The 20581-nt window shown below is 45.2% G+C and overlaps 1 protein-coding gene and 2 long non-coding RNA genes across 5 annotated transcripts; 2 read left to right on the top strand and 1 right to left on the bottom strand.

Moving 5' to 3' along the window:
* Positions 1-3332: 3332 nt before the first annotated feature.
* On the top strand, positions 3333-10994 carry LOC310668618 (vomeronasal type-2 receptor 26-like; the record flags this gene model as incomplete). The annotated part of the gene is made up of 6 exons (XM_083422030.1): positions 3333-4214; positions 5772-6063; positions 6358-7161; positions 7792-8019; positions 9701-9827; positions 10096-10994. Exons 1-6 carry the CDS (start codon positions 3988-3990, stop codon positions 10992-10994), a joined length of 2577 nt encoding a protein of 858 aa, XP_083278156.1. The 5' UTR covers positions 3333-3987.
* A 1467-nt stretch (positions 10995-12461) lies between these two features.
* Positions 12462-13442, top strand: LOC310668687. The gene is made up of 2 exons (XR_014506795.1): positions 12462-12492; positions 12843-13442. It is a non-coding gene; the product is annotated as an uncharacterized lncRNA (long non-coding RNA).
* Positions 13246-16143, bottom strand: LOC310668631. Of its 3 annotated transcripts, XR_014506727.1 has the most exons (3): positions 13960-16143; positions 13625-13768; positions 13246-13322 (listed from the first exon to the last, which is right to left on the bottom strand). It is a non-coding gene; the product is annotated as an uncharacterized lncRNA (long non-coding RNA). The 3 variants fall into 3 exon arrangements; XR_014506726.1 differs by having other exon boundaries at positions 13246-13768; XR_014506728.1 differs by having other exon boundaries at positions 13246-13768; positions 14173-16143.
* Positions 16144-20581: the final 4438 nt, after the last annotated feature.

The following is a 20581-nucleotide window of genomic DNA, read 5'->3' as shown; positions in this document are numbered from 1 at the left end:
AGGAAGGAAGAGCGAGAGGCCTCCTCCTCCAACTCAGGTTCCTCCCATTCAGGTCCCCATTTATAGAGCAAAACCAAGATCAGATGGGCAAGTAAAAATAATTGACAGAACAGCCACTGGTAAAGCATTTAGATTCATTAGCTAAGATTGCATCCTACTTAGACTTTCATCTCTCCGGACTAGTGGAAAGCTTACTAAACACTTATTCTTATAGCAATTCATCCTGTAGCAATCCAATGAAGGCTCCTATATAAATTTAATAATTAAGGTCCCAAAAAAGCTGACTGGGTTATTTATGTATGCAACCACAGCAGCTAGAACTTTATATGCACAGAAGTGGAAAGAGGGAGGATTCGTTTATGAAACTGGGGGAATATGCTGAAATGGTGAAATTACCTGCTAAACTAAGAGGACATGAGGATGAATCTTTTCAGGAAGAATGGAGACCATTGATATCTTATTTGTCAAACTATCATCCATACATGAAGTCAAAGGCAGGATTTGAAATATAAGCAGCGGATGACTGAAATACAACATTGGGGCTTTGATAATAAAAACATGTTTTTTAAAACATCTGACAAAAAGAAGTAATAAAAACATACATAGAGAAGGGGGGTGGGGAGTCAAGAAGAAATTTTGTGGGGGGTTTTGTTTGTTTTTTTTTAAACTGTATACAAAGACAAGAGATTGGAATATCTGTGGAGACTTAATACTTTTTTATTTATTTTTTTAATGTAATAAAGAAAGCATCCACCCAGATTCTTAGGAAGTTAAGGTAATTTGATTCTGTTTTATTATTTTAACTTTTGGAATGTTCTAAAGTAAGACTGTAAACTTTGTTATGATCATCCTGACTTATCTTGACGTAAAGCGCTCTAGGGGTGATTGGCCAAAACAGTGCATGGATTTTATGAAAGATTAAATAATTAAGTAAGAAAGTAAAAAAATATTAATAAATAAATTCGTAAAGAATAATAAAGCTGCTAGAATGCTAGCCTGGCTTCTGCACAGACAATTTACTTATGAGTAGAGATGTTTCTGCTCAAAGACGAGGAGCAAGTTGGCTCCATGTGCAACAGAAGCTCTCCTTCCGCAGAACATGTCGAAGGGGAAGGGAGAGTCGAAAGTTCAGAGCAACCTTTCTCCCCTCCACCAACCCCTGAGAGCTCCCCTCTGTTGGAGAAGCCTTTCAAAGATGGGGTGGAAATTCACTTGAAGTGGCTTTGAAGCCACCAAGGCGCTTCTTCCCTTCAGGGGGAGAACCAGAAGGGAGCGGCAGGAATCAAGCAGCCCAGGTCCACCCAAAGTGGCCTGAGGATGGGCTTGAGAAAACCCTCCCCATCGCAGGCTCCACCAGTCTCTGTCTCTAGCAGCCTCTAGGAAACAAGATCCCACCACCATGTGTCCCGTTCACAGTAATGAGGATGGTATTTCTCCGCATTCTCCATTGATTGATTTTTATTTCTTCATTTCTTGAATCTATATACTGCCCTATCCCAGAGGCCTCAGGGTTGTTCACAGAACAAAATCAAAATATAAAACCACAATATATATAATCAAAATAAAAACACCAACCCAATAACACGCTCCACCCCCCCCCAAAGAAGACTGTCCGACCTCTGCTTCAAAACCTCCAAGGAAGGAGAGTCCATGGTCGGATCCAGCTTCAAGTCTCTTCCTTGGTCCTTGTAAGCAAAGTTCAAATCAAACTTCCAATTCCCAAAAACACCCCTTGACTTCTGTCCATCATGTTTTTCTCCCGCTCTGCACCTGCTGCTTGAGCCAGTCTAGAATCCAGAAAGTTAGTGTGATGAAACTTATATCTGGAATTAGCCAAATTAAGAGAATCAATAAGAAATCATTCAGGAAAAAGAATGGGATGTTTATTAAAATTGCATGATGAAATATGTTTCCCATGATTACTCTTGGTGGAGCATAGATTAAATTCCAGAGAGTTAAGAGAATGGTCTTTTGTAGAATAAGAACAGACACAGAAATTTTAAGAAATGAGGAATTAGGAACCGTATAGAGGTGGAAGGAAGTCATTAACAAATCAGGGAATAAAACCAGAGATTAGACATAAATAAGAAAAGTAAGAGTAGCAAGGAGAAATTGATAAGGTGAAGATAAAAGGACTTCTTGATGGAAATATATGTTTATAGTAATGTCGCTGATGGTTTGTAACATATTTATGCGCCCCCTCGCCCAGCTTGTCCAGAGTTTTGGGCTGGGTTGCCATCAGTATGCCAATGACACCCAACTCTATCTGTTGATGGATGGCCATCCTGACTCGGCCCCAGACACACTGACCAGATGTCTGGAAGCTGTGGCTGGATGGTTACGTGGGAGCCGGTTGAAGTTAAATCCTTAGAAGACAGAGGTCCTCTGGCTGGGACGGGGCGATATGGGATTGAGGGGGCAACTCCCATCTCTTGCGGGGGCGCAACTAGTGCCAGCATCGTCCATTAAGAGTTTGGGTGTAATCTTCGATACCTCCCTCTCTATGGAGGTGCAGATTACAGCTATAACAAAGGCGGCATTTTTTCATCTCTGCCAAGCTAAGCAGTTGGCTCCTTATCTCTCTCGCCCTGACCTAGCCACTGTGATCCATGCGACGGTCACCTCCAGACTGGATTATTGTAACTCGCTCTACGTGGGGCTGCCCTTGAGGCTGACCCAGAAACTCCAGCGGGTGCAGAATGCCGCAGCAAGACTCCTTATGGGGTCGTCGCTGCGAGATCACATTCATCCGGTACTATACCAGCTGCACTGGCTCCCGGTGGAGTACAGGATCAGGTTTAAAGTTCTGGTTTTAACCTTTAAAGCCCTATACGGCCTAGGACCCTCGTACCTACGGGACCGCCTCTCCTGATATGCCCCACAGAGAAACCTACGGTCTGCAAATAAAAACATCCTGAAGATCCCAGGCCTCAGAGAGGTTAGGCTGGCCTCAACTAGAGCCAGGGCTTTCTCGGCTGTGGCTCCAATCTGGTGGAACGCTCTGTCACAAGAGACTAGGGCCCTGCGGGACTTGACATCTTTCCGCAGGGCCTGTAAGACAGAGCTGTTCCACCAGGCCTTTGATCAGGGCGCAGCCTGACCCCCTCCTCTGGCAATCTGCACAGAATCTCGCTTAATGGTTGCCATCAATTTGATTTTAATTAATTTTTATAATGAAAGGTTTTTAGAATGTTGGATTATTTTGATTGTTGTTAGCCGCCCTGAGCCCAGCTTTGGCCGGGGAGGGCGGGGTATAAATAAAATTTTTATTATTATTATTATTATTATTATTATTATTATTATTTAAAAACTGTATGTATTTGATAAAGATTCTTCATTTAACTTTCTTTCTATTTTTTCTATTTCTCGATATTCTTTCTCTCCTTTTCCCCCTTTTCTATTTTCTTTTTGTGTAAAGTGTTTATTTCATTAAGGAACAATATGTTTGATTTGTGTATTTTTTAATGAGTAAATAAAGATTGTAAAAAAACCATCCATCATTTTGTCCTCTGAGTTTATACATTTCATCATATTCCACCAGTTTCATCAGAAGGGATCGGCTAGAATCAAGCATGTTTTTCTCCAGCTCTGCACCTGCCGCTTGAGCCATTCAAGACTCCAGAAAGTTTTAGTGATGAAACTTATTCCACTTGGAATAATCAAAATTATAGTCATTTCATCTTCTGAAAGCTCAGGAGATATTTCGGGAGATTGCATGAGCCACGAAAAGCAACATGACAATCTTAATTGCGCTGTGTCTGGGAAAGAAAAAGTTGGTGCCGAGAATATTTCCTGTGTTGGAGACAGACTGAGTCAAGATGCAGAGCTGGTGACAGAGGGGTGTGCCTGCCTTGTGCTTCCTAGTTCCGAAGGTAGAGTTGAAAACCACCCAGATAGGGAAAGCCCACCCAGTCTGGCCTTGCAAGAGTCTTCGGGTTCTTCTGCTTTGCCTCCTTGGCAGTAAGAGGAGGAGGAGGCAGAGCCAGAATGAGATCCCTGTTCCTTCTGTTGCAGCTTCTGCTGCTCATGATGCCCTTTGGAGTCTGCGGGAACCACAAGGCGAAATGCCCCTTGAATCTGGTCAGGGATCAAACGGATGCTCGCAATTACTACCGACCTGGACACTTTCTCATCAGTGGGATTATATCTCCAAAACACATTTATGAGGAAACTCCGTATGTCTTTTCTCAGACACCCTTTGCCAGAAATGACAGGTATATACTTCACAGTTTCACGGTCTTCAAGTCTTTCTAGTGATTCCTATTTATCAAGGAAAGAGCCCCTTTCTCAGGGCTGGGGAGCCAAGGGCTGATGTTGCAGGACTACCCTGCCTTGACCTTTGGTCTTGCTGGCTGGGCTGATGGGAGCTGGGGGGTCCACTAAAAGATTCCACACAAACCTCTCCTATTTCAATGTTCTCTGGGTCTTCCTTAGTGAAACACTCTCCTACCTTTGATTCTGTGTTGCTTTTAGTAGAATGCAAGCAGGCCAATGAATCTGGTCAGGAGTCAAAAGGATGCACTGAATTTTCCCACCTCCATGAAACTCAGGCAATTTCCAAGTCTCCTGGGTTTTATTCAATATTATTCCATTTGGACAATTAAGAAACTGTCGTTAGGGAATGCTACAGTTTTACAAATGGAATTTAAGATCCTCTGGGTGACGTTTGGTGGCTGAAGAGCAGAAAAGATGTACTTTAATTGAAATGATGAGTAAATAATATGAATCAGGAGACTTCCTTGTTCGTGGAGTCAGGTCTCTAAAATGTGAAAAGGAATTATTCCTTTTTTCACATACACAACTGGCCTCATTTCTAAGTAGTGAGATGCTTGATATTTCTTCACGTGGAATCCATAGGTCCCTGTTTCCTATCCCAGAGGGAGGCATGAAACCGAAGCAATTTCCAAGCTGCCAAAATTATTTTATGTTTATTCTATTTGGATCATTTGTGAACAACCTTAGCACAGTTCTCTTCACACAATACCACAGGAGACCTACAGCCCACCATGGGCTACATTAAAGGTTTCCACCTCCAATCTCAGCACTTTTTCCTTTCTGTCACTGTCTTTTTAAAAATAATTACAAGCGTTTTAAGAAACTCCTGAAAATGGGTGGATTTTTATGGGTGAAAGCAGGAACGATATGCTTCAAATAAAATGATTATATAAAATAATACAGACCAGGGTGTGTCCTCATTGGTGGAGTCACTGATCCAAACATGGGCAAAATTATAGATTTTACCACACACTCAAACCTGAAAGCCACCAGGCCTCATTTCTAAGTAAAAGGGGACTGAGGTATTTTGTGCTTACCCTCCTTCAATAAAATTTGTCTCTTATCTACCTATAGTCTAGCCCCTTGGAAGAAGCCAAAGACCACTGCAGCAAAAGCAGCCCTTGCAGCAACGTCCCAGTATAGCACACATTTTGAGGGGCGCCTTCATTTCTTACTCATAGAACCACTATATAATAGAATCATAGATTGCAGAGATGGAAGGAACCCGGGGGAATCTCACCTGATGCATCCATGACACATGGTCACCTTCGGAGGGAGTCTCTTCCACTGCTGAACAGCTCTGTGTGCTGTTTGCATCAAAGCTCCGGTCATGGAGCAGAGATCTCCAAATTTTTGTTCTATGCTAGACAGGAAAAGGTTTGATATTAATGCAAAAGGATGAATAAATACTAATCTTTGTAGATCATATAATGCTTCCTCCCTCCCATTCATATGAATATCAGTTTCAATCTTTTTAAAGAATTCATTTATTGCAGGGAGGAAACTAGGTACTTCTGGCACGTGTTGTCTTTCGTGTTCACCATCCAAGAGATCAACCAGGATCTCAGGCTCTTACCCAACATCACCCTGGGCTACAGCCTCTATGAGAACTATTTCGATGCAAGGATGACTTCGGACGCCATGCTAGAGCTGCTTGCAGGCAGTGGATGCAATATTCCCAATTATCACTGTGGAGAACAGAATCACCTGCTGGCTGTTCTTGAAGGAGGCAATACTGTCATCTCAAGAGTGATTTCAGCCTTGTCAGGCATCTACAAAATCCCACAGGTAAGTAGTGGGAGAGCATGGAAGGACATAGAATTTCAACTGCATAAAATTCTACTTTCTCTTTGGATAGGTCAAGCAGGGATTTTTTTAATTGGGAAAATCCTGAGTTATGGCTCCAACATCCCTTTTTCAAAACTGAGCCTTCACCAACTTGACACCTCCAGATGTTTCCGACTAAAACTCCCATCAGCCTCAGCCAGCAGAGATTTAGATAGATATCAGTCGTTTCAGATAATTATATATCTGTTATGCTGAAAGTAAAATAAATAGCTGATCTTTTGCTTTCCTGGCTAGATCAGTTATGGCTTCACTGCCCAGGTTCTCGAAGGTAAAACCCTGTTCCCTTTTGTCTACCGGATGACTCCCAAAGAGGAAAGTCAGTACCAGGGGATTGTTGAATTGCTCCTGTATTTTGGATGGACGTGGATTGGCCTCTTCACTCCAGACAATGACAGTGGAGAAAGATTTGTGAGCGCTATGAAACCTCTGATGCTCAGCAAAGGGATCTGCATTGCTTTATCAAAAAGAATACCAGAAAGTGATATGGATCAATTTTTCAGGCTTGCGGAACCTTTTTTCACATGGAGACAAGCTGGGGTATTTGTTTCCCATTTAACCAATGCACTGGCTATAATAGTACTCATCGCAATAAACCATTTCTATGAGAAGGAAATAGGGGCAAAAGTCTGGATCACAACAGCTTTGCTAGAAATCAGATTTGGCTTTTACCTCCCTCCAAATTTATTCCAGCACCTCCATGGTTCTCTGTCCTTTGCAATTCAGACCAGAATAAGGACCGGCAAAGGTGACAAATTGCAGACCAATCTTCTGGATTATTTCAATCAAGCATTTCAGTGTTCATATTCAAAGCATCAGTTGTCCGTGAAAGGAAGGATAAGATGCAGAGAGGAGGAGAAACTGCAGCTATTGCCCCAAGAGGAGCGTGAGAGAGCCCTGACTATAGACAGCTATGGCACTTACATCAATGTTCAGGCTGTGGCTCAGGCCTTGCATGCTTCGCTTTCATCTAGATCCCAGAGGAGGCTGATGGTGGAGGAAGGAGAGCAATGGGGACCCCAAAGGCTACAGCCGTGGCAGGTATTTCTTTCCCCTTTTTGCAACCTGCAGTCCACACAGATGCTGATCTTGACTGCGGATAAACCTGTAAAATATCATAGTATTAGTAATAGTAGCATACGGCCAAACATTTTTGCAATGAAAATAGAGACAGCCCATTCTATAATGATATTCTTACAGTTTATACCCAGGGCTTTTTTCAGGGGGGAACTCGCTGGAACTCAGTTTTGGCACCTCTCAGGTGGGTGCCATTGCCATTCTCAGTGGGAGGTGTTCATGGTGAGTTCCAGCACCTTTTTCAGCTCCCAACATACTAAAATATAAAAAAATTAAAAATCTTCAATATAGGAGTGGACGCTTTGTGGGTTGGATAACTCCACATCTGCCAACATTTCTCCAATGAAAATAGGAACATTCTAAGGAAAAGTGGGAAATTCCGGGATCAAATGAAAAACTGTCTCTAATTCAGGGACATCCCTGGAAAATTGGGGCACTTGCAGGGTCTGTAGTAATAGAAATGGCTGAATAGGAATTCCAGTCTACATGAGATACACGCAGCCCCAAATCATAAGAGGTTGAAGTGAGTAGGATTGAGATATCCATCTTGGCTTCCCGTTTTCTTAATGCTGGTGTTTTCCCCTGCCATTCCAGCTTCACCCTTTCTTGAGAGAAATCCGGTGTCTGAATACTTCCAGGGGCAGGCTGTGCTTGGATGAGAACTGGGAGCTACCAGCGGACTTCGATATTTTGAACTGGGTGATGTCTCCCAATAAGTCTCGTGACCTTGTGAAAATTGGGAATATAAGGAGAGAGACGTCTGCTGGCATAAAGTTCACCATTAACCCAGAAGCCATTGAGTGGCCCAAGAAATTCAACAAGGTAAGGGGAATCACAGAGAGGGGAGGCTAGGAGATCCTGAATATGTTTTTCCTTAAACAACCACGGAATCGGGTTGATCAATGGTGTTTTGACCGTCCAATAACAGCTGCAACCACCACTCCTTCTTTCCACAGCAGCTGAGATAGGAGGGGAATTTGGGGTGCTCACAGAAAGGATAGAGCCCAGAGGTACTCAGAGAAGACACCATCTATTTCCAAGCCAGACTGAGAATTTAAGAATTCTGGACAGAATCTTTAACCGAATGGACTACGTAGATAAGAAGAAAAGGGAAAGCCCCTAGTAGAAGTGAACTATTAGGCTTTCATACATGCAGAAAGATGTAAAGTAATTTATTTTAGAAATGATAATTACTGATTTATTGTGGATTTTTTAATTTTTGTAGTAAGCTCACTTGTAGATGTTGCAAATGTTAAACTATTGTATGTGCAGGAATTGAGAAGTGCACAGCTGTTGGTGAAGGATGAGAAGTTAAAAACAAATAAACCCTATTGTAAGATAAGGTTAATGTTAAGGAATGGCACATGAACTAGAAATAACTAGGGAAATACATCAGCGACAAGAGGAAACCTTGCTTGCCTCAAGAATAGAGTGAGGGAAACCAATATTTGGGAAAGTCATATTAGATGTGTCTTAATTAGCGGTTGAGAGATTATCCGAATCCTGAAATTTGGGGAAATCACATTTCAGACTCCATTGCCATTTTCTTTGAAGATTTATTAAGCAGGGAAGCAGGTAAACGGAGAAGAGGAAAGAGAGTTCTGTGGCGCAAACCTCAGTTGTCCTGAACGAATTTTGAAGAACAAGATATTCTGGTCACCCCAATAGTCAGTGGGAGGTTGAAAGGACCCTGATGAGGGGTCAAAGGCTGCAGTCCAGAGATCCGTTTGAATTCACTCTATGTGTGAATTAAGGTAAAGGTAATGGGACACGGGTGGCGCTGTGGGTTAAACCACAGAGCCTAGGACTTGCTGATCAGAAGGTCGGCGGTTCTAATCCCCACGACGGGGTGAGGTGCCATTGCTCGGTCCCTGCTCCTGCCAACCTAGCATTTCAAAACCCCGTCGAACTGCAAGTATATAAATACGTACCGCTCCAGCGGGAAGGTAAACGGCACTTCCGTGCGCTGCTCTGGTTCACCAAAAGCAGCTTAGTCCTGCTGGCCACATGACCCAAAAGCTGTACGCCGACTCCCTCGGCCAGTAAAGCGAGATGAACGCCGCAACCCCAGAGTTGCTCACGACTGGACCTAATGGTCAGGAGTCCCTTTACATTTAACGGTACCACTCGGTCCAGTCGTGGCCGACTCTGGGGTTGCGGTGCTCATCTCGCTTTATTGACCGAGGGACCCGGCGTACAGCTTATGGGTCATGTGGGCAGCATGACTGGTGAACCAGAGCAGCGCACGGAAACGCCGCTTACCTTCCCCACGGAGCAGTACCTATTTATCTCCTTGCACTTTGACGGGCTTTCAAAATGCTAGGTTGGGAAGACCAGGGAGCTCACCCCGTCGTGGGGATTCAAACCGCCGACCTTCTGATCAGCAAGTCCTAGGCTCTGTGGTTTAACCCACAGCGCCACCAGCGTCCCTATGAGTGAATTACATACCCACAAATACTCCTAACTGTTCCTCTTTCTTGCACCTTCTTGTCTTTCTGGTTAGGCCGTGCCTCGTTCCAGGTGTACAGAAAGATGTCGACCTGGATATGCCAAGGTGGTTCTAGAAGGAAAGCCCATTTGCTGCTATGCTTGTGCTCGGTGTGCGGAAGGGACCTTCTCCGCCCAGGAAGGTGGGTGACTCCAAGGGGGAAGGTATTTCTGGAGAGAGTAAACACAGGGCAGTAATCCAGTCTCAAACACTTTTTGTGAGATTTCTGCAGACATTGGGGAATGTGGCTCCTTCCTCAACTTCTTTACAATCACCTTCATTACATCCTGGAAGAGAGTTGAATGGAATGATCATAAGGAAGAAATCTCTAGGATTTCTGCAAAATGTAATCGAGTTCAGATCATTAGGGATGTAAGTGATGTTGCAGCCACTCTTTTTCTCTTCCTCAGATGCAGAACATTGCACAAAATGCCCAGAAGATCAGTATCCAAACAAGGACAGAGATCAATGTGTCCCCAAGATTACCACCTTCCTGACTTATGGAGAATATTTAGGAATGTTTTTAGCTTCCGTTGCCCTCTTCTTGTCCTTAACAGCAGGCATTGTGTTGGGAATCTTCATTAAATACAAGGAAACTCCCATAGTCAAAGCCAACAACCGGGACCTCTCCTACATCCTGCTCGTCTCCTTCCTGCTTTCCTTTCTGTCCTCCTTCCTCTTCATCGGGCGCCCAAGGAAAGAGACCTGCCTTCTCCGACAAACGGCCTTCAGCATCATCTTCTCAGTTGCTGTTTCTTCTGTCTTGGCAAAGACCATCACGGTAGTGCTGGCCTTCCTGGCCACAAAGCCCGGGAACAGGGTGAGGAGATGGCTGGGCAAGAATCTGGCCAACTCCATTGTCATCTCCTGTTCTGGGGGGCAAGTTCTCATCTGCACCATCTGGCTGGGCTCTTCTCCCCCATTCCCAGAGCCCGACATGCGCTCCCAGCTGGGAAAGATCATCCTGCAATGCAACGAAGGATCTGTGTTCATGTTTTACGTTGCCCTCGGCTACATGGGCTTCTTGGCTGCCACCTGCTTCACGGTGGCTTTCCTAGCCAGGAAGCTGCCCGGCTCCTTCAACGAAGCCAAGCTGATCACCTTCAGCATGCTGGTCTTCTGCAGTGTTTGGGTGTCTTTTGTGCCCACCTACCTGAGCACCAAGGGCAAATACATGGTGGCCGTGCAGATCTTCTCTATGTTGGCCTCCAGTGCTGGGCTTCTGGGCTGCATCTTCCTTCCCAAGTGCTACATTATTGTGCTGAGGCCTGATCTGAACACAAAGGAGCACCTGACAACCAGAAATTAAGGGGACATCTGATTCTTAAAACATTCCATTTTCCTGATGTCCAGAAGTGCATAAAGGAAACACACCTGCTCATCCATGTTGCTCCTTCTCCACCTCTGAAAGAGATTATGTTCATTCTTAGCCCAACTTTTATGCAGTCCTGTTCACATGAACCGTAAGATGGGAGGAAATGTTTCGCTACCTTGCTTTGCGTCCTGGTCTACTGCCCTTAGTTTGTAAACTATTATCTTTTAATGATTTTAAAAAGATTTAAAAGGTTTTTGCGTCTGTTTGCTTTGTCATGATTACCTATTAACCATATCAATTCTAATATTCCACAATACTGTTTGGTTATGCCAGTTCTATGTATTCACTTTTCTATGCTCCATTTCCCACATTTATGCGCTATCATTCATAAGCTCACTTCACATCATTTCATTCTCCTAAGCTTTGTAAATCAATAAACTGAGAAATTCATTTAAGTTCTCTTCCATAGTCTGTTGGTTTAATTTCTGTATTGTGTAAGCTCTGCTCCCTATTCCAACGAGTAGCAACTGACCTTAGCCAAGCCTTGACTGGGATCCAATGAATTTTATTGCACTGGCCAGGGTTAGGGGCGGGCGAGGCAGGCGGGAAGAGAGGGGAGAGGGAACTCTGGCGCTCATGGGAGTGGCAGGCCGCCTACGCCAATCTGGGCGAGTCATTGTGAAAGGAGGCGGGGCAAGTAGAGCTAGGGAAGGCAATCGGTCGCGAAAGGCAGCAGTGGAAAGCGGGGAGAGGTGGGGCGGGGTTTAGGCAAAGCTGGGAGGAGCCTCTGGCTTGACTTATTTCATTATTATTACTAATATTAATTATAATGAAATATTAATTTGGGGAAATGTATATTCTATTCTACTCTATTTTATTCTATTCTATTACATTGGGACGTGGGTGGCGCTGCGGGTTAAACCACAGAGCCTAGTGTTTGCTGATCAGAAGGTCGCCGGTTTGAATCCCCAAGATGGGGTGAGCTCCCGTTGCTCGGTCCCTGCTCCTACCAACCTAGCAGTTCAAAAGCAAGTCAAAGTTCAAGTAGATAAATAGGTACCGCTCCAGCGGGAAGGTAAACGGCGTTTCCGTGCGCTGCTCTGGTTTGCCAGAAGCGGCTTAGTCCTGCTGGCCACATGACCCGGAAGCTGTACGCCGGCTCCCTAGGCCAGTAAAGTGAGATGAGCGCCGCAACCCCAGAGTCGCTCACGACTGGACCTAATGGTCAAGGGTCCCTTTACCTTTAGCTATTATATTATATTATATTATATTATATTATATTACATATTACTGTATTTTCCCGTGTAGAACATGCCCCCGTGTTTTGGGGGACTCAATATTAAGAAAATGGGGGGTCCCATTTTCCCTGTCTTATACACAGAAAAGTACGATGTATGTATGTTTATTATATTATATTATGTTTTGTTATGTTGTTATGTTGTTATGTTATGTTTTATGTTATATACAGCGTGATTCATAATGAAGTACAGTGGTGCCCCGCAAGACGAATGCCTCGCAAGACGGAAAACCCGCTAGACGAAAGGGTTTTCCGTTTTGGAGGTGCTTTGCAAAACGAATTTCCTATGGGCTTGCTTCGCAAGATGAAAATGTCTTGCAAGTTGCTGCGATTTTTTTTCGCTCCCCACCCCCTTTTTTCTAAGGCACTAAGCTGCTAATAGCCTTTTAGCAGCTAATCCGCTAATCCTTTAAGCCTTTAATAGCCGCTAAACCGCTAATAGCGCTAATCCGCTAATGGGGTTGCTTCACAAGACGAAAAAACCACTAGATGAAGAGACTCGCAGAACGGATTCTTTTCGTCTTGCGAGGCACCACTGTATACAGTTTCAACACACTATAAAAAAGAATATAATATATCTCATGTTACCTGTGACAGAATTGTAGGGGAATGTTTAAAGTAGTTTCGAAGCAGTCACAGATGTTCTATGTATGCACCGTTTGTCACACAACACACATCGCAATTGCAAATGCCGTTGCAAAAGAAACTCCATTTTGCTCAATTCAAGAACACAAAACGGCTTCTCCACTGCAGACGCAGCCATATCGCCTGACTAGTCACGTGACACGCGCGCTATCACCTCCATCACTTTATGAGTACATCTACCTCACGGTTCACAGCTGTTTTCCGTGTTGGCGCCTGTCTTACAGGATCTGGAAACTGTATATTTCATTATGAATCACCCTGTATTATATTATTTCGGTGTCCAATCACAGCATTACTATAGGATTTTTCATTTCAATCAATCAAATCTTTATTACGGTAGTAGACCAGCATCAGTAGGGTGGGGTACAGCCATTTCCAATCTGTAAAACGTAAAGCTAAAAAATATTAAAACACAAAGTATACATAAAAGTCTAAAAGAAGCTAAAAGAGGGGTTTCGGAGCATTAAACGGATGTGGAAGAGCATAAAAGGTTAGTATATGGCTATCAATTTCCAGGGCACTCTGATATGAGTGTTCATTAAATCTAGTGTAACAACAACAACAATTTATTTATACCCCACCCATCTGGCTTGGTTCCCCAGCCACTCAGGGTGGCTCCCAATAGAATATTAAAAACACGATAAATACATCAAACATTAAAAACTTCCCTGAACAGGGCTACCTTCAGATGTCTTCTAAAAGTCAGGTAGTTGTTTACTTCCTTGACATCTGCTGGGAGGGCGTTCCACAGGGCGGGCGCCACCACCAAGAAGGCCCTCTGCCTGGTACAGGTCATCATCCGATGAATTGGGAGCGTCATTTATTTCTGTGTTTATAATTAAAGAAAATATGCATTTTAAAAGTATCGCACCTTGATTGTAATATTAAGAATGCACTTAAAATTACTACTCACAACAATGAATAAGTGACTGAAATGCACACATAGTTAAGCACCATAAATATTTGTTAACAAAGTGATTATTGTGACTTTTATTGCTACTAATACCAGTGGCTTACAAGACTGAGCTCCATTCTGCCTTGGTCAGTCCCCACCTGGAATACTGTGTCCAATTCCGGGCACCACAATTTAAGAAGGATGTTGACCAATGGGAAGAAACCCCTCACCGCCCAGAGAGATGCCGGCTCAGAGAGCCCCCTGAGCTTAGACTATGAAGCCTCTGAGGGCGTGCAGAGTGCAAATCCCCCCAGGGGCCCCTCTCCTGGGCTCACCTGGGGACCCTGCCCCTGCCAGCCTCTCCGGCCTCTGAGGGCGTGCAGAGTGCAAATCCCCCCAGGGGCCCCTCTCTCTCCCAGGCTCACCTGGGGGCCCTGGCCCTGCCAGCCTGTCCGGCCTCTGAGGGTGTGCAGAGTGCAAATTCCCCTGGGGCCCCTCTCTCTCCCGGGCTCACCTGGGGGCCCTTCCCCTGCCAGCCTCTCCGGCCTCTGAGGGTGTGCAGAGTGCAAATCCCCCCAGGGGCCCCTCTCTCTCCCAGGCTCACCTGGGGGCCCTGCCCCTGCCAGCCTCCCCAGCCTCTGAGGGTGTGCAGAGTGCAAATCCCCCCAGGGGCCCCTCTCTCTCCCGGGCTCACCTGGGGGCCCTGCCCCTGCCAGCCTCTCCGGCCTCTGAGGGCGTGCAGAGTGCAAATCCCCCTGGGGCCCCTCTCCCTCCTGGGGGCCCTGGCCCTGCCAGTCTCTCCAGCCTCTGAGGGCGTGCAGAGTGCAAATCCCCCTGGTGCCCCTCTTCCTCCTGGGGGCCCTGGCCCTGCCAGCCTCTCCGGCCTCTGAGGGCGTGCAGAGTGCAAATCCCCCTGGGGCCCCTCTCCCTCCTGGGGGCCCTGGCCCTGCCAGCCTCTCCAGCCTCTGAGGGCGTGCAGAGTGCAGCTGGATGGGCTGCAGGCGGCTGGTGTCCCTGGCGGAGGCAGAGGCAGGAGGGACATGGAGCCAAGCTTTGAGATGCCCTCGGAGGGGAAGGGGCCACCTTCAAAAGGCCCTGCGACTCCCGCCAGCCTCTGCCAGCACGGTCCACACTGGGGGGGGCAGACTTCCCAGCATGCATTGCCAGCTCTGTCAGGCCAATGGTCGATTCCCAGCATCAATAAATTTGAAATTTACTGGTTTTTCCAGTGTATAACCAAATAAATCAATCTCAAGGTGTCTTTTCTTTGGTTTCACTTATTAGCTTTATGGATAAATTAACCTCTATTAGGTTTCATTTCCCTCACGTCCTTCTTCCCAGCATGCTTTGCTGCCCCTTCTTCTCACAAACAAGGATCCTGTTTCTTATCATTTTATTTTTCTCTAGATGTATTTGGACTCTTCCATTTAAACTTGATGGAGGGGCAGAGCAATGGAAAAACAGAGAAGGCTTTTCCTCACAGCCTTTCCCTCGCCATTCCCAGGCTGCCCTGCGCAACCTTCCTCCTGGCCTGCTAATAAACTAAAAATAACCAATTATTATACTAATAAACCCGCATAGCCAAGGAAGTCGCGAAGAGACCTCGTCCTTTTCCTCATTCCCTTGGAGGCACCTAGAACGGCTTCCATGTTTTCCCGACGTCCCGCGGCTCCTGTGCCCTGGACAGCTGTCGCCAAAATGGGGTTGGCCACCCGCCAGTTGTTTTACCTGCAATTTAGAGGTCCAAAAATGCTTTAAATGCATGTTGTGGCTGTGATTTTTATAGTGCTTTTAATATTCTGTTGGGAGCCGCCCAGAGTGGCCAGGGAAACCATTATTATTATTATTATTATTATTATTATTATTATTAATTATCTCACCGCCTTGATTGCAATGAAACCTAAAGCAGACCCACTGAAATGCAATTATTAACTTGGTTTCGGGTTTACACCAACCATTCTTCTTTTCGCAGTTGAGACGTTATTTCTGACCATTCACTTTGTTCTGATTGGTACCTGATGGATAAACTCATTCTTTAACGTCATATGAATCTCTTGCTATTGGTTTATATATACACTGGTACATCAGGTTAAGAACTTAATTCGTTCCGGAGGTCTGTTCTTAACCTGAAACTGTTCTTAACCTGAAGCAGCACTTTAGCTAATGGGGCCTCCTGCTGCCGCTGCGCTGCTGGAGCATGATTTCTGTTCTCATCCTGAAGCAAAGTTCTTAACCCGAGGTACTATTTCTGGGTTAGCAGAGTCTGTAACCTGAAGCGTCTGCAACCCGAGGTACCACTGTATGCATATAAATTCAGAACATTATTGTAAAGGTAGAATCATAGAAGAGTTGGAAGAGACCACAAGGGCCATCGAGTCCAACCCCCTGCCAAGCAGGAAACACCATCAGAGCACTCCTGACATATGGTTGTCAAGCCTCTGCTTAAAGACCTCCAAAGAAGGAGACTCCACCACACTCCTTGGCAGCAAATTCCACTGTCAAACAGCTCTTACTGTCAGGAAGTTCTTCCTAATGTTTAGGTGGAATCTTCTTTCTTGTAGTTTGGATCCATTGCTCCGTGTCCGCTTCTCTGGAGCAGCAGAAAACAACCTTTCTCCCTCCTCTATGTGACATCCTTTTATATATTTGAACATGGCTATCATATCCCCCCTTAACCTCCTCTTCTCCAGGCTAAACATGCCCAGCTCCCTTAGCCGTTCCTCATAAGGCATCGTTTCCAGGCCTTGGACCATTTTGGTTGCCCTCCTCTGGACACGTTCCAGTTTCTCAGTGTCCTTCTTGAACTGTGGTGCCCAGAACTGGACACAGTACTCCAGGTGAGGTCTGACCAGAGCAGAATACAGTGGCACTATAACTTCCCTTGATCTAGATGCTATACTCCTATTGATGCAGCCCAGAATTGCATTGGCTTTTTTAGGTACAAGAAAGGAGATTCCAAACCAACATCGGGGAAAACTTTCTGATAACAGAAATAGAAGATGCAGAGAGAAGTCCCGAACAATGGGGGCTCCTCCTTTTTAAAAGTTTCTCCAGGTTACCCCAAACACCTTGTTGGAAGCATCACACATATGCCATGAACATGTCACAGAACAGGTGTGGCATTGGGGTGAAAACTGATCAAAAATGTAAGACAAAGGGAAATACCTGCCATCTCGGACCCCCCAGACCAGGTCAAGTACCCTCCCCCCTTTGTCTTTCTCGGCATTCCAATACAGTGGTACCTCAGGTTAAGTACTTAATTCGTTCTGGAGGTCCGTTCTTAACCTGAGTCTGTTCTTAACCTGAAGCACCACTTTAGCTCATGGGGCCTCCTGCTGCCACTGCGCCGCTGGAGCATGATTTCTGTTCTCATCCTGAAGCAAAGTTCTTAACCGGAAGCACTATTTCTGGGTTAGCGGAGTCTGTAACCTGAAGCGTATGTAACCCGAGGTACCACTGGGAGGACATTGTTTCCTGGATGGGTTTGTGTCCGACCCTCCAAAGTGAGGATGGAGGGCTTGACCCTTATGCGATAGGGCAGGTGGGGACGTGACCATATGCTTCAGAGATTAGGGCAATGCCAGGCTCAGCCCCAAGCCCCTCCTCGGATGGCCACCTTTCCCCTGAATAAAGCAGCCTTGGCAGGATCAAAACCCGTCCCTGGAATGATTTATTGTGCATTTCTAATGCTTCCTACTAAATCGAGAGTCGCTCAAATGCAGCCCGTTCGTGTCAATGGCTTCTCCGCCCTTTCGCCCTTCCCTGCTTTGGCAGCTGCAGTACCAGCGCAGTCGTCGCTAGAGGGCGATGTTTCGCAACCTCTCCCGATCCCGCGCGTCGGATCGCCAAAGGAAAGAGGGCGCTGTCAGGAAGGGCGCTTGTTGATTGGTCAAGCACTTTATGAATGGGGGAAAGGAGGAAACGAAGGGGATCGCTGCACGCTACGTTGTCCGGCTTTGATCTCCAGACGTGCATGCCTGCAACACGTGCAAAGAGTCGGCGAGCAAAACATAGGAGCAAAATTCAGGGCGCCACCGGCGAGGTCCGTCCTCCGTTCTTTTCTCCGCTTAACAACCTCCGTGATTTCAGAATGGGGGAGGGTCACATTTATAAGCCCCCCAATGGATCAGAAAGGGCATCAGGCCCCCCACCAATTTCAACCCAGAGGGGAGGAGAGGCCAGGAAGCAAGCCGCCCCCTCCCCTCAGCTGGAAGGGGCCTTGAAAATGGGGAGGGGCCAGAGTCACAAACTTTAAGGATTGGTCTGAAGCTCAACATCCAAAAAATGAAGATCATGGCCACTGGTCCCATCACCTCCTGGCAAATAGAAGGGGGAGAAATGGAGGCAGTGAGAGATTTTACTTTCTTGGGCTCCATGATCACTGCAGATGGTGACAGCAGCCACGAAATTAAAAGACGCCTGCTTCTTGGGAGAAAAGCAATGACAAACCTAGACAGCATCTTAAAAAGCAGAGACATCACCTTGCCAACAAAGGTCTGCATAGTTAAAGCTATGGTTTTCCCAGTAGTGATATATGGAAGTGAGAGCTAGACCATAAAGAAGGCTGATCGCCGAAGAATGGATACTTTTGAATTCTGGTGCTGGAGGAGACCCTTGAGAGTCCCATGGACTGCAAGAAGATCAAACCTCTCCATTCTGAAGGAAATCAGCCCTGAGTGCTCACTGGAAGGACAGATCCTGAAGCTGAGGCTCCAGGACTTTGGCCACCTCATGAGAAGAGAAGACTCCCTGGAAAAGACCCTGAGGTTGGGAAAGATGGAGGGCACAAGGAGAAGGGGACGACAGAGGATGATTTTGACCCAACTGCGGGAGGCAGTGGAAGACAGGAGTGCCTGGCGTCTCTGGTCCAGGGGGTCACGAAGAGTCGGACACAACTAAACGGCTAAACAACAAGAAAAAAATATGACAAAATGGGGGGGGGGATGTACCAAGTCTAAGTCCAAGACTAATTTAAAGGGTTCCTCACATAAAATACATTCTCAAGAGACTACACAATGAATTAGATGTTGCAACGGAACTGACCTGCCACAAAGAGAATACAAAAGAAAGATTGTGAATACCACCAATTAAGCCATGTTTCACTTGGACCTGCCACTCCTATTTGACATATAAACGTAATCTGAATTTCTTGTAATCATTTACAGGGCTTCAGAGACTGGTTTGTAACCTTCAGCCAAGTATTCTGGGGTGTGTATTTTATTTTTTTACTGCTTTTGTTCCTGTCAGATTGTATTTTTTCCTATGAAATTCACATCATAATACAGCTATTGTGTTGGAAACAATGGTTAACTTAACAGGTAGGGTGATTTTGAGTACAAAAACAGAGGCGGCTTTGATCATAAGATTATACCATTGTGGTTTTTTCACTCAATCAGTCCCGGAGTGGACTAACTGAAACCAGTGGCATTTAAGTCCAGTCATGTCCATTCCTTTCAGTCAGTCTGGTTCTGAGTGGGTCTGAAGTTGAATGCAACATCCAATAAACAAAACAATATTTCCCCTGGTTCCATTTTGGAGAGTGAGAGTGATCTACTTCTGTGTCAACGCTCCCCCCACACGCAAAGAAAAACCCATCTGGTTGCATTTTTCCTTCACCTGCTTGCAGATAAACCATCCACGCCAGGCATAAGCAAACCCTGGCCCTCCAGATGTTTCGGACTACAATTCCCATCATCCCTGGCTAACAGGACCAGCAGTCAGGGATGATGGGAATTGTAGTCCCAAACGTCTGGAGGGCTGGAGTTTGCCTATGCCTGATCCGCACCACCGTGAGCTCCTTGCAGGAAAAGTAGGGTTATAAATGCAATAATTAGTGAAATAAATTAAATAAATAATAATAATAATATTTTATTTATACCCCGCCCTCCCTGGCCAAGGCCAGGCTCAGGGCAGCTAACAACCAATAATAAAAACGAGTGGAATGAATACAACTTAAAACAAGATTAAAATGCAACATTAAAACTTTAAAACAATTAAAATGCAGCCTCATCACAGGAGGAGAAAGGAAAAAGAGGGGAAGTCGCAGACACAAGTTAATGTTGGAAAATATAAAGACACAATAATTGTTTTTAACTTGTTTATTTTATTTTTGTTATCTGTTTTTTGTACACTGTATTTTAAATTGTTTGTATGTATTGTTTTTATTTTTTGTTTTGCATTTGTTTGTTTGTATTGTCTGTTTATTGGTTGTGAAAATAAAAAAATATTAGGTAAAAAAAAAAGAAAGGAAAAAGAGAGGAGGGAATCTATATATATATATATATATATATATATGCAATAATCGATCAATCAAATCTATACATGCAATAAAATAAAATAAAATAAATCAATAAATAAATGGAATGCTAAAACAAATATCCGACAGCACGTGCAAACGAACCCGGAAGCAGCTCAATTGCCAACTCCCATCTCCCCATTATGGATCATCCCCTTCATGGATCACTGTCCCCTTCATGGATCACTGCCCCTTCATGGATCACTGCCTTGCCGTGGCGAAGGGGCTTGAAGAACTCAGAGAAGCTATGAACTATGCCGTGCAGGGACACCCAAGATGGACAGGTCATAGAGGAGAGTTTTCACCAAACGTGATCCACCTGGAGGAGGAACCGGCAAGCCACTCCAGTATCCCTGCCAAGAAAACTCCATGCACAGGCATATAAAAGTTATGGAAGTGAGAGCTGGACCATCAAGAAGTCTGATCGCCGAAGAATGGATGCTTTTGAA

The sequence above is a fragment of the Podarcis tiliguerta genome, assembly GCF_965153285.1.
Source record: "Podarcis tiliguerta genome assembly, chromosome: 18".
In the NCBI taxonomy this organism is placed as follows: domain Eukaryota; kingdom Metazoa; phylum Chordata; class Lepidosauria; order Squamata; family Lacertidae; genus Podarcis; species Podarcis tiliguerta.
Note: the sequence above shows the minus strand (reverse complement) of the source record. Positions and strands in the feature narration are given on the sequence as shown.